Below are 14765 nucleotides of genomic sequence, written 5' to 3'. Positions count from 1 at the left end.
ATGCAGGCACACAATTTCCAAGATAATTTAATAACTCACAAAATGAGATAGAGTGCTGTGTGTTAATCTGTCTCCCTGAGATTTAAATCCCATTAAAAAGACAGAGGAGGCATCCTAGAAAAGGAATTGTTCTATTGTGTATTAAATCACTACCAGCATAAAATTCTGTATTGGTACATGGAATGAAAGAAGCATCTTGCAATAAGGGTAAGTTTTCATTGCTTCTTCCAGATTAGCAAGCTGAGACAAGGCAAACACGTAAATACCCTGCTGGGAATATGAATTCTGACATAGCTTAATTTCAAGTGTTGACATTTGATACTATTTTTACAATACATATGCACTTAATTCTGCCCAAACCAACTGCTTTTAAAAGCCAACACTAACAAATATGAAAGTCTTGTCTCAGACACTGGTTGATCACTTTTTCACTTGGGAATCTGTCTGTCTTCCTTTAAATTACAAATGATGACACCCAGCAATAACAGCCACCTTCTCATGCACAGGAAGCTCAACACTCTCACTGATGGGATCATTACTTCACTGCTCTACAAAGAAAGTGCCTTATAAAAGGAAGCACCCTATCAACTAAAGAAACATTTGTGGTACATAATTAAAATGTGGTAATACTGGGTTCCACATAGCACATATGTGCTATTTTTCACATAAAACCCCAATATCTTACTGAGAAAATACAAAGAATTCACCTCATCAGCATTCCAAATTAGCTTAAAATATTTGTATTTAACTGAGTCTTGTAAATATGGATTAAGATGAAAATTTTACTAAATTATGTATCCAATTGTTCTTGACCAGTCCCTCTATAAAGAATTTTTCTGAACCTTCTTTAAAAACTTTAGAAATAAACATAAACTGGATATAGATTAATAGATATAAATTGGATCTCTTATTCAAAAAACTTTTGACCGCAAGGTGAAAGATTTTAAAGCTTGTCACTTCTATCCTAGTAAAAAACACTACAGACCTAAGCAATACATTTAATTCTTTGTACTTGAGCAATAGAGATGCTTTACATGACACTCAGTTACTGAAATTCTGCAAGAAAATTAGAGAGAGAAATACAGTATTGTCATAAATTTCTAAGGAAAGGCTTATTACAATCAGCCTTCAGATCCTTAACACATAAGCCAAGGAGATATCGCTTTTTCCCACCACATTTTTTCAGTTTCCTGACCAGCATATGCTATCCTAGCACATGGTCTATAAAAACATCTTCCATGCTAGAAAAAGCTATTTTCAGCCTCACAGGCATTAGCAATTTGAAATTTGGTCTATATAAAAAAAATCCCAACACCTATTCATTATATCCACTATTGAATTTTACTGTTTTTAAGTATCTGCCTTATATACACAGATTTACAATTATGTTATTAAGAAAATTTAAAAAACAGCTGCTGTAGGAAATAAGTTAACATAATTTATAAATGCAATATATAAATGCAACTAATTAATTATATGTAACCTGAAGATCAGGCTTAAAAATGCATAAATAAACCCCAAACAATTATTTATCTAAAACAGCCATCCTCGGGTTTGCTTTTCAAAAACAAATTGGCTTTTTATTATAAATTAAAGTAAATTTAAATTCCAAAATTAATTTAAGTTGACAAACATCTAAGTAAAAGTTTTGGGGTTTTTTTTTCCTGAAATACAGGACACAAAGTAGAGTAAGTTCTGCACCCAAAACCAAATACCTGGAAGTCAGCAAAACATAGTGGAAGGCAGTGGGAGCTTCCAAATCTTTCCAAGCCTTTAAACCACTCAAAGATGTTCTGTACAGAGATTTGCTTCATTTGAAAACCTTTTAACCATTCACAAAAGTCCTCGCTGCTGAAGCAAAATCTGTGAGGCTGAAAAAACACTACAGCTCAAGCAAAGAGGTTTGAATTTTACTTCAAAGACATCACTGCTTTTCTATATCAGTGAAGCTATGGGTAGAAAAATAATCAAAATCTACTTAGAGCCACAATCATACTCCACATATTTTAAATGTAAGCAGACTATAAATTTGTAGGGGCCTTAAAGTGAGTTTCCTAAAAATACTATGTAAAATTTTCCAAAGGTTGCCTGACTTCTCACACATTTACTTCATATACAACCACTCCTCTCTTGTAGACAATCCCAGTTCACACTCCAAAGTGGTTCATCAGCTAAAGCACATGAAGCATTATTCAGTCACCAGACCATCTCCCTTGCTTTTTGGTTTTTGTTTGCTTATTTCCCCCTGAAGGAGAGAAAAAAGGCTGAATATGGCAGTAAACTTTGTTTGTTAATGTAACAAAATCTATTTAAGAACACAGTAAGGCAGTGCCCCTGGGAACAGACAAGCTGTTACCCTTGTTCCTTCTAAGTCAATACAAATAGACTTGTATCCTTTGTCTTCATTAACTCTAAAAGGTACCTAGGGAAATGAACAGAGTTAGGCTAAAATAAGGTTTTGAAATGCTGTTGAAGAGCCATAAAAATTCTCTCTCCTCCCAGAGTTTCTCCTCTCATTTAGGGAAACCTTTTTTTTTGTGAGTTTTATAGAAGACAAACACAAATTTATCTCCTAATTCAGGAAGTCCCTAATCTCCTCTACTCACAAAAGACTTAGGAACCAAGAGGAATATCAAACAGATTATCCTAAATGGAGTCCTGTTCAGTAACATGCATTTTGAAGTGACACATGCCTTGTACATCAGAATGGAGGTTGGCACTAACCAATGATTTTAAACTGGAAAGCGATGTACACCTTGCCATTTGGCAGCCTAGGAAACAAGTTCCAAAGTCATTTCCCTAAAAGGACTTGCCCAGGCATTATTATACAAACGAGTCAAAAGAAGGAGGGTAGCCTGGCTCAGTGATATTTAAATAAATAAGCAAAATTTTATATGTATAATGAGATATAGTTATCCTCAGTAAAGCTGCCCTGCTAGTGGGGGAACAAGGGACATCTCTACCCTACATTACAGCAAAACTCTCTTTATTTCACCATAACAAGAAATCCTGCTCTGGGGTAACATCAGGTTACTGTGCCCTCTGGTCTTCCTGAGCTGCAACTCCATTTAATTTCATCAGCTGGGAACCAAACCCAAAAGCCCAACAGCTTTACTGATTCCACAAAGAAATCCCCACTGTTTGCAATGGCAATAATTTACATGAAAAGCAAGTACTCTGTACTCATGTAAAAGCAATAGCTCTAAGTGAAAACAGTCCACATCACAATCCTGGAATTTATGAGATTCTAATTTTACCAGCTGGAAAATACAGTAGTTAGAAGGCAAGTATTACAGAGCTATACCCTTGATTGCACCCATCACTCTAATTGGAAAACTAGATCTCTAAATCTTCATTTTGACACTTTTAGTTATGCCCTTCAAGCCTGGATCTGAATCCAGAAATATTTAAGCTGATAAGAGGGTGAGATTGCAATACTCAAAGCTACTTTTCAACTAAGAAGAATCTTTCTGTGTAGCTTAAGCTGCCAGAAAACAAAACACTGTCTTACCTATATACTGGCTCCAGGAGGGCTGCTTAAAGACCCAAACCATGAACTCACAGCACAGCTTTCCTGCTCCTTCCAGAAGTTATTTTTGGAGGGAATGAGCCCACACATTGCGCGGGGGCGTGAACGGCCCTGGAATCCGGCTATCTGGTGAGGGGCGAAGGCCAGGGCCCCTGCGCATCAGAAAGCAGCTCCCCTCGGCGGCTTTGGCCTCGGGCTGAGCTGGGGGGATAGCTCGGAGCAGCGCGGTGAGAGACGAATCAGGAGGCGACCACTTGCTGGGGGTAAACTGTCGGTTTATTACAGAAGAACCAACAAAGAGGGGAAAACACCCAGCAAATGGCCCCCAACAAGGGGCAGGAGAGGGTTTTAAGGGAAAAGGGGGGAAGAAGGCAGGGAAACCCGGCTATCCAATAGAAATACATATTTGGAGGTACGAAACATAACTGATACACTAAAGTAACCAACTGTTATAAATCATAGGAGGGGCTCCGGGGCTACAGCCAACCATACCTCCCAGAGAAAAGAAAATTCTCGAAACCTGGGAGGAGAAAAAGAGTGATTGACTGACCCCAAGGAGGAAACAACTTTCACTTTATAAGAGAAACCAAGGGAGGAGCAGTTCCATTTCCATAGCAACATAACTGGCAAAGTAGCAGCAGGAAGTAATACAGAAAATGGGGGGAGCAAACTAACGAACTTAAGAACACACCACAGCAACACATCAAAAGAATTTGGGATACTGCAGGGAAACAGTTTATCTGCCTCCAGCTGGTATCTGCTCTGTGTCTAGGCCCAAGGGATACACCCTGCTACAGACAGCATCTTTCAACTGATGTCAACTGGCAGACCCTTTAATACTTCTCAAACTACCTTTCAAAGCAAAGATTTACTCTGATTTGATTTATCATCTGAGCTTACTCACAGAATTAGTCCCAAGGACTTGCAGCTTTGGTTCGCCTGATTCCAGAAGCTTGGCCACCATATGAAGGAAACTTTCCACAAATGGTTTTATGCTTTGAGAATGGCAAGCCATTAGAAGTTGGTCCAGTGCCTCCATGGCAATTAAAACATAACTGAAAATTAATTAGAGAGACACATAAAGATGTATTGCATTTATCATTAACTCAATTAGTTCAACTTAGGATCTTACCACAAAAAATAGAAAAGAAAGAATGAAAGGTGCGTATTTCTCATTGCATAAAAATGACACTTGGAGCTAATTTCTACATCCATATTTTCTCTTTTTTTTTGGGAGGAGATGGGGTAGTGTAGGAGGGAGGGAAGTATAGAATTGAGTGTTGGCTATTTATCCTCTCTATAAAGTTATAAAAACAGCTTTGGATGTCATGAAGGCCAAAAGATGGTGGTCTGTAATGGATGCTGCTTTTCTTTAACAATTCCTGCCACTTCTTGGACTTAAAATATTTCTCACTTAATTATTTGATTTAGCCAAAAGGGCTGAAAAGAAAGATAATGCTGTTTTCCTATATCCTGACTGACATTCAAAGGTGTTTTGGGCTTACATAGCCAGGTTTTGTCAGCAAGGGGCTGCAGGAGTGGTTTCTGTCAGAAACCAGGAGTTGTCCCTATGACACACACAGCCAGCTCCAAGACTGACCCCCAATTTCCCAAACCTGAGCCCCTCAAGGACACTGGAAGTGCCCACAGGTAATCAGATCCACAGTGCAGAGCATGGAGGACCCCATGCTGGAGCAGCTGTGCCTTGAAGGAATCTGCTGCCCACAGAAAGGCCCAGCTGGAACAGGCACAGGCTTCTGGCAGGGCCCATGGAGAGCAGGCCTGCAGGAGCTTTACTGCCAGTATCTGTGATCCTATGCTGGAGCAGCCTGTTCCTGAAGGATGGCACCCTGAGCAAAGAAGCCATGCCACAGCAGTTCCTAAAGGACTGTCTACAAAGACAGACCCAAGAGCAGAGCAGGGTAGCAGGAGACACAAGATGGTATGAGCTGACCACAGTCCCCTGTCCTAATTGCACTGCTTGGTGGGGTGGAGGAAATGGACTTGGGAGTGAAGTTGAGCTTGGGAAGAGAGATGGCTGGAGAAAAGATGTTTTCAAGTTCTAGTTTAATTTCTCATTATCCTACTCTGTCATTAAGTGCCAATAATTAAATCAATCCTCCCCAAGTTAAGTCACTCAGTTCCATCATGGGCAAAAAGAGATCTCCCTGTCCTTATCTCAACCCATGAGCTTTCCATTTTATTTTCTTCTCCATCTGGCTGAGCAGGAGGACTGAGAGCAGCTGGATGGGAGCCTGGCAGTCAGACAAGGGTAACTGACCACAAAGGGACTGGGTCTGCCTTGCTTTCCAGACTTGATCAGAACAAACATGATGAAATTCCATGACTTGCTGGCATCTATTTTTAATGACTTCTCTCCTTACCCATAGCGATGTCTGGCCACATCCCTGGTCAGCCTCTCTGCCAGGTAAGCCCCAATTCGATCCAGCTTCTCTGGTGCAGAAACTGCATAGAAAGTCAGTTTCTCCATATCAGCTTTAACAAGACCATCCTAGAAACAGAAATACAAAATAGAAAATTAAACAATTCATAGGAAATATAAAGCTTTCTAAGTGTTCTTCCTTTTTATCTAGTTAATATTTAAAGATCAGAGCAATCAGAGCCTTACAGATGGAAATAAGCTACTGAAAAAACTTCAAAATTATTGAGCAAAACTGCCATAACCTTAGCTCAAAAATCAGCAACATGAAACAACTAAAACATTTTTAAAGGAAATGATGCAACTAGCTTGATCCACCCTTTTTTTGTGAGGGAATGAATATTCTAAGAGAAGGTATGTAGTGAGATATGTGACCAGCTCTAAGACACACTTCTTTCCTAATAGCACAATGTAATTTTTTCCCTTCCCATCCCCCCCACCAAGTATATTCAATGCATAATTTCGATAAAACATACAAGCAAGACTGTAGTTTAAATATTTAATATTGTAGATTAAGGTTTTATATTTTCTGTGTCATATCTTGAACAAGGCTGGCACCCAGGCATCTGAGGGCTAATTGACAGAACAAGATCAAAGATTAAGATATTAGTTCCAACATGAACTGTAACACAGATCTGCTCAGACGAGGTTATGATCATAATTATCAGGTAAACAGGATAAGGCTTTTTGTCTTTTTTTTCCCTGGAAGTTCATAAAAACATTTATTTTTCAAATAAATTACTTAAATCTTTTAAGGCATTAATTATTGATTAATGAATTTTATCAAGCAAATCTTCTGATACTATAGAGAAAAGTGTGCAACTGAAGGGAAACCTCATGAACTGGCCTGTGTCCTCCACTGACCCAATGAATACAAACCAAAGCAGAGGCTAAGAAGTGCCAACTCAGAGCTACTGAGTCAATTTATTAACTAAAACACTACAGCTGTAGCATTTCCAGGTGTTTCTACATCTGTATCAAAAACTAGACTAGAACAAAAAAACCTATAAACCCATACTATTCCATGCATTCAATATATTGTATAGACAGAAAAAATTTCCTTAAAAGCCACTATTATGCACTTACATAATACCTGGCACTGAATAACATCATCATCATTTAAAAAAAAGCCAACGTACTTTGTAAACATAAACCAAATATTACACAAATACTGATTGTGCTGCTTACTTCTACTATAACAAAAGATATAAAAATTTGGTAACACACTTAAGAAAACACAGCAGCAGAAACATAAGCTCTTGATCAGTCTGAACTGTCAAATGATTATGTATAGACACATGCATTCCTCCATGTGTCTATAAAACACAAAAACAGAAGTTATTTATTTTCACAGAGACTAAGAGTTAGGCTTTAATACAGCTCCAAGACTGTTACAGTGAAATGAAAAAATAAAATTGCAGATGAGTATCTGGAAAAATTTTTAAAAAACACCAGAAAAACCTTTTTGGGTCACAATAGCCTACCAGAACTATAAAAATGTTCACAGTCAGTAAGTCAAGAGTTAAACAGTTAAAATCCTGTAGAAAACCAGAAAATGTTCACACCTGCAACCACAAGAAAGCAAGTGTTTGAGGTTCTAAAAAGTGATGAAGTTAAGTGCTACCTCTGCAGCAGAATACCTAGTTTAATGAAATCTCTGTTTCCCTGAGCAACACATATTAATTTTATTCTTCAGAGTGCATCCCTGCTTTGGAAATGGAATTAGACCAGATGATCTCCATGGATCCTCTCCAGATAAATTATTCTACTAACCTCTCTTAAAGCTATTAAGCGCTAAAGAAGAATTTATGATAAAACGTTAAAAAAGAAAAAAGAAAATTTTAAAAAACTGCTAAATCACAAGGTATAATCACAGATTTTCAAGCATCAATCCCTTAAAATTTTAAAGACATGACTCACTTTTGGATCTTCAGGAAAGATGTTGTCTACCAGCCGCTTGTAGCGAGGTCGCAGCGCAGCACAGCAGCAGCAAACTCCTGCGGAGAGATTTACCCAACGGGATTTAGGATGCACTTCTAGGGACTCAGTGAAGGGACAAGCTGACAAGCATGGAGGAAGAAGATAACACTGAATTCAGCTTGCTATCAGCAAGAAAGCAAAACCAAGGGAATTGAAAGTAAGTACAAGTAAGTCAATACGGGAAATGACTGGCACACTGCAATACACGAGAAAATGTGCAAGGATCTCGGGTACCAGAAATGCAGCTGCCATCCACACTTCAAAACATGCAGAAAAGTCAGGGCATTTTAAAACTGAGTCATACTAAAACCAAAGCTACTTCATTTGCAGGTTTATCTTCACTCTGAATGACTGTTTCAAACCACCCAAATGTGCATTATGTGCATTATTCAAAAAAAAAAATAGAAAATAAAAATGAAATTTGTTTCAAAGGCACCCATATAAACCAATATAAACCATAATATACAAAACACACTCTGCCTTTCTTGTCACTTCCTTTTACCAGGCATCAGTGAAATGACAGTCACTTGAAGCAGAGAAATGAGTTTTTTTGATCTCATTTCTACTCTACTACTAATCCATATAATCAGAACAATGCATGTAACTTCAATTTTATTAACTTTAAAAGTCATACTGCCTGCTTTTAAAAGGTAACAAACCTGCAAAGCATTATTTGGTCCTTTTTCTAGCACTAAGAACTACTAGAACTTTGGAGTTAGGTTAAAACTCAGCACAAAAGAAAAAAAAGTTTCTAGATATCTATCCAACTGTTTCTCAGGGTAGACTTCCTTGTTTTTAATGCAGATTCTGTCTTTCAAGCTACAACACCTGAAGGATTCAGAGCAGATAATACCTTACAAACGTCTTAATAAAGATTTCCATTCACATACTCAAAAAATCTTTTAACACTGCTAAAAACAGTAAAGAATGCAAACAATAAAGGGTATCTTGGCAGAAACTTTTGATGATTACAATTCCTCTGCAAAAGCATCAAGATTTGTATTTCTTTACTTAAGACATTTATGTAATCTCAGCAGTTTTTAACCACACTTATCAGAACATATGGGAGGTTCATAACAAAGATTTCACCTGCTGTGCTCAGTTTTAATTACAAGATTCTACAGGAGTAGACATTTTCCCTCAATTACACCTGCTTTCTGATACTACTGTCTCTTGGATAAAACATGTATTCTGCTCATACTTTGACAACTTAATTCTTGCTACTTATTTAATCAAAAACAATTATTGAATATAGATCTATGATTTTTAAACTGTGCCTTAACTTCAAGTTCTCCCCAATAGACTTGAATTCTGCCCAGCTTATGAATTAGGAGTCCTGTACTACCAGTAATATCACCACTGACTTATTACTTCAATACATAATTATGAAAATAAAAAGCACTCAAGGAATAAACAACTGAAATATTGAGATTTTTTTTTGTTAAACGGTACTTTGTAATACTGTCAAGTTCTTCATATCACTCCTGCTGATGTCTTACTCATGGAGCTCTAACAAATGTAAAAATCAACATTTACATAAAAGCTGCAGGAATTAAGTAGATAAAATCAAAGTTTTCAATATGCTGGAAAATGCAGGTATGAAAAGAGGCTTAAATCCTACTTAAAATAGAAATAAATTAGACAGTTCTACAGAAACATTCTATTGAGAGCAATGCTATGCAACATCTTAGAAGTAAGGAAAATCATAATAAGAAAGGAGTACTGTATTAGTGTCCTGTATATCACTCCATATTGGGAAATTCAAGTAAAACCATCAAAATCCACCAAACCCCACATATTATTGCTAAATATTTTTTGAGATAGGTATGCAACCCTGCAGCACTCTGGCCCAGCACTCTTTGTACTTGGTTTTCTACCTTATGGTTGACCATTAACTTTGGTCCATGGTAAACAGTATGTTTGACCAGTACTAAATATAACAAAATATTCTAACATTATCTGTAGCATGCAACTACCTAAAACACAACAAGAGAAGGAAAACAATCTAAAATATTACAAGACAGGCAATTAAAAATACTTTTTAGAATTACTTTCTCCCTCTTTTGTGACAGAAGAAGAAAATCTTTGCAAAGAACTGCAATTTAAATCTTAAATGGTGTTTCAAACCTGTATTAATTACATAAATTTAACAAAATCTGGATCCAGTTACTTCTTTGAGATGGATAAAAAAGATCAGGTAACAGTCCCAATTCATTCTGACAGCCTTACCACATGGTTTGACTTAATGGAAACATAATATTGCTCTTTTGAAATACTGTTCTCCAAATTTATGGAACATACTGAATTTTGACACCAAAAAAAGGCCTAACAGTAAGTATGCATAAGACTTGAAATTTCTTCCTCATCTTGGATTTTGGTAGCATCTTTACATTGCTATGTATTTAATTATAGAACTGTTTATATGGAAAAAAACCCCATAAACTTGTCAAAAACTCTGTATCATCACAGTATAAACTTAAAAAACTATGATGTTAATACCATCAAAAGAACTTCCTACATTAAACAGAACATTCAAGTATCAAAAAATGAGATTTAATCTGTCAAAGTTTTCAGCCTCCAAGCAGAGCACTGTCAGAAATAAAACTGACAGGCACTCCAAACAACACAGAAATAAATGACAACCTAAATCAAAAACCAGAATAGTTAACAGTCACGACACAGATTTTGTGGGAAAACTACTAATCATTGCTCAGTTATATCATTTTGATATAAGCATGAAAGGTTCAAAAAAATCATAGGAATAGGTTTAAAGAATGTATGAATATTTCAGAAACAACGACAACAAAAAAAAAAGACAACAGAACAAAAGCACCACAAGATCAAGTCAACAAACTACATTAAAAGTAACCCATAAAATTTAGGAACATTTTACTACATAGACCAAAAAGATGAATCTTGTCAAAGATGGATAGAAGCTGAGCAACTCAGCTTCTATGGATTCTCTGCTTCTTGGATAGCAATTTAACAGAGATAAAAATTTATTTGGATAAACACATTCATTTCACATTGACTGTTTTGTAGGTCTATGGAACACAAGTGAAAAAAAAAGCTGTTCCACTTTATGCAATTTTATTGAGGAAAAATCTTACGGCAATTTCTTTTTAATGTCAGACAAAATTTACATTTTAATGGCCTCCCCTTTGCACACATCTTTACATCATTTTATGCAAGTAAATATAAAGGTTAAAGCAATATCTACAGAGAATTCTGCATTGTAACGTGAAAGTTAATGTATAAGGTTTAAAAAATATTGTTTGCTTCTCCAATAGTGAGATTTTTATCAAGTTCAAACATGCACATTCTCTTCTACTAAAGAAGTCTGATAATCTGCATTTTTCATGTTAGAACTGTACACATCTACCAGCTGCACAGGTACTTGTTTTTACACACATTTATTCTACACAAGAGCAGCACAACACAGCCCCCGCCATGAGAAAATGGGAATTTCACCTACCCAAACACATACATGGCCTCGGCTGAAAAGCAGAATTATAATCATAGGCTTTTTCTTGCTCAACAGTTGGAACTTGCACATACTGCCTCATCCTGGATATGGATTCACTCTGGGGGAATTGTCTCCTTTCCCAGAAATGTTCCCTCTCACACTCACACAGCTGCGGTTCCTCCCCACCAGGGCTCTGCAACACTGTAAGCTTATCTGATCAGCTCAGTGACATCTGCATAAAGGCACCAAACACGTGAAAAACCTCAGGATCAAATTCTGGTAACAAGGCCAAGCACAGGAAAAGAGCAAAGAATAAAAGATATATTGTCAATGTGTGATTCACACACATTCCTCCAATGAAACTGCACAGACAGTTTCATTACTTCAACTTGCCTGGAACACACAGCTCATTATTTCTCTGACTAGAAGTAAAAAATCCATGTAGTTTCAGGTAAAACTATCCTCAGACAGCTGCCACATATCACTGTAGAGCGATAAATATTTTAGCAAAACCTCCTTGCTTAGTCTTCCTGGAGAACAGATACAGAGTAATGTATTTAAGGCAGACTACTGACCAAAAAGACTTAAACAGAAAGGTTTACATCTAAGATTAAAGAAACAATCCAAGAACAATGAAATTAACAATATCTCTAATAATACTTCCTAGTTTAGGACGCAAGGATTACAGAATTTAAATCATTAACATGATTATGATCCAGCAGTTAGAAAATCAATTTTCAGTTAAGCAATTCTGAAGTTACTTTCCAGCTTCTCATTAATTCTCAGCATTTTATTGTTTCACTTCCTACATTACATCCACCTGGGATACACAAATACAGGATTTCCATAAGGACATTTTTATAAACCCTGGAAATTATAAGTACTGCTTTTAATAAAAACACAGCTAATAATTTCTACTACATAAAAATTCCATACCCTTTCAACGCTTAGAAGATGACGGCTAATAAACTCAGAGAAAACACTGAGCTGCACAGAAAGTGTCCCCACACAGTTTACTACAGGAAACCCTATGTTGTAAATTAGAAAAATCACATTACAATAAAGCTGTATTTCAAAATAGTGTGCCTGAATTGTTTGTGCTGTATCTTACTCATACAAAATTACAGGAAAACAAAAGTTTCATAAAACATAAAAGACTAAGTTCTGCCAGTTGAGTCTAAAACTGCCACACTTTCTTCTATCAAAACCTAGGAAAAGAAATAATCTGTATTATCTAATGCTGGAATTTCTTCCATAGTTTGTCATGTTGTCTAATATTGTTGTCAACTGTTTACAGAGCATTAATAACCTGAAACAAGATTTCATGTTCACTCCCTGAATATTTTTATTATCTCCCAAGCTTGGATGTGGTCATTCCTAACTTGCAATTGTCCAAGTTTTTTTTAAAAAATCATATTTTATCAAAAATGGTGCAATTAACATAGAAGTTTCACTCTACAGAGAAATGCATGTTTTGCTAATATCAAGCAACACAGCAATATTAGAATTATATTCGGTTGCTCAATGTACTTAAATATAACTATATAAAAATTTGACTGTAATACATTTAACTTCCATTTCACTTATTTTTCTGTATCTGAGATGAGAAATATAAATAAAATAAATTTCCTTCAAATATCCTGATGAAAGTGCATAAAATAACACTTTAACCATAACCACTTACTATACTGGGTTATTTCTGAACTGTTAATATCAGTTGATGCATTTAATTCAGAACTAAAATGACTTTCAAGGGTACTCTCATTCCACTATAAAAAAGAGATCAGACATTTTATAACAAGGAAATTATTCCAGCCATATAAGGGAGTTAATTAAAAATATTCTTCAATCTGCTATAAAAAGAGCAGCTGCTGTAAGGACACAGGGCTCAGCCATTGCAATGTCCCTGGAATGCACTCCCAGAGGGCACAGGGGGCTCATCACTCAGAGAGGAAGAAGAGGATGAAGCCTCATCCCCCAGAGGAGCCTCTCCTCCCCTCACCCAAAGCCAGCTGACTCCTCAGTGCCTGGTTTGCAGCCTCTCTCCACCAAAATGTCCAACATGCAGACAAAATTTTTGTCTTGAGAACAGGATATTCCTCTTGTGATGTGAACTTTTGGCCCCCATGACAGCAAACCTGCAGTAACACCTAATGGGGAAAATGTCATCCATACCTAGGTTTGACAATTTTACATTTATTTTTTTAAATACTTTGGTGCTCAGTTTATTTGAAACAAATGAAAACAACACCCAAAAAAACCAGCTTTCTCCTTAAAATTTATCATAGTAAGCTAAAAAGTTCAAGTTAATTCTGGTGTGATATGACTTCAAGAGTTCTTCTTAACTGGAATCATATAATCATTAAGGTTGGAAAAAGACTTCTAAGATTATGAAATTCAACCATCAATGAAGCACCAACACCATGCTCACCATTAAACCATGTCCTGAAGTGCCATATCCATGTTTTTTGAACACTTCCAGGGATGGTGACTCCACCACTCCCCTGGGCAGCCTATCCCAGTGCCTGACCACCTTTACTGTGAAGATTCTTAATATCCAATCTAAACCTCCCCTGGTGCAACTTGAGGCTATTTCCTCTTGTCCTGTCTCTTGCTACCTGGGAGAGAGACCAAGCCCCACCTGAGCACAGCCTCCTTCCAGGCAGCTGTAGAGAGGGACAAGGTTCTCTCTGAGCCTCCTCTCTCCAGGCTGAGCACCCCCAGCTGCTCCTCACACTTGTGCTCCAGACCCTTCCCCAGCTCTGTTGTTCTCTGGACACACTCCAGCTCCTCGATGTCTTTCCTGCAGTGAGGGGCCCAGAACTGGACACAGGATTTGAGGTGTGGCCTCAGCAGTGCTGAATACAGGGGGAGAGTCCCTGCCCTGGTCCTGCTGGGGACATCATTGCTGACACAGACCAGGTGCCACTGACCTTCCTGGGCACCCGGGCTCACACTGGCTCATATTCAGCCACTACTGACCAACACCCCCAGGTCCTTTTCTAACAGATTTCCAGCAACTCTTGTCCAAACCCATAGCACTGTGTGCTGGAATCAGCATGGAGGGATGCACATTTTGCTATGGTGAAAAGCATGTAAAAATAATTTGAACATAAACTTTTTATGAAGCAAGAAATGACAATGCACATGAAGCTACTAATAAGAAGTAGGAAAAACCCCCAAGCTAGTCAAATAATGCTCACCACCAAGCTTCTTCAGTGAAGTATTCTTTCCAGAGCCAGTAGCAATTAGAACAAATCCCCAGGAAGATATTGTTTTTGGGATGGTGTATTTTGCAGACCTCTAATGCATTAAAAGAAAGTTTTCCATTACATCAGGGCCTCCAGTTG

The 14765-nt window shown here is 37.2% G+C and overlaps 1 protein-coding gene across 8 annotated transcripts in view; it reads right to left on the bottom strand.

Moving 5' to 3' along the window:
• The window catches only part of EFR3A (EFR3 homolog A), a 75952-nt gene that overhangs the window by 45060 nt on the left and 16127 nt on the right, over window positions 1-14765 (bottom strand). For 4 of the 8 annotated variants that reach the window (XM_074557137.1, XM_074557121.1, XM_074557140.1 and 1 more), the window contains 3 exons: window positions 7890-7966; window positions 5914-6041; window positions 4434-4584 (listed from right to left, as the gene is read on the bottom strand). In XM_074557137.1, coding sequence (XP_074413238.1) covers window positions 4434-4584; window positions 5914-6020 — 258 coding nt within the window. In that variant the 5' untranslated portion in view covers window positions 6021-6041; window positions 7890-7966. Of the gene's footprint in view, window positions 1-4433; window positions 4585-5913; window positions 6042-7889; window positions 7967-11424; window positions 11609-14765 lie in introns of those variants that run through there. The other 4 variants (XM_026790256.2, XM_026790253.2, XM_074557143.1 and 1 more) reach the window with 3 other exon arrangements.

The sequence above is a fragment of the Zonotrichia albicollis genome, chromosome 1, assembly GCF_047830755.1.
Source record: "Zonotrichia albicollis isolate bZonAlb1 chromosome 1, bZonAlb1.hap1, whole genome shotgun sequence".
Taxonomy (NCBI): domain Eukaryota; kingdom Metazoa; phylum Chordata; class Aves; order Passeriformes; family Passerellidae; genus Zonotrichia; species Zonotrichia albicollis.
This window is presented reverse-complemented; position numbering and strand designations above follow the sequence as displayed.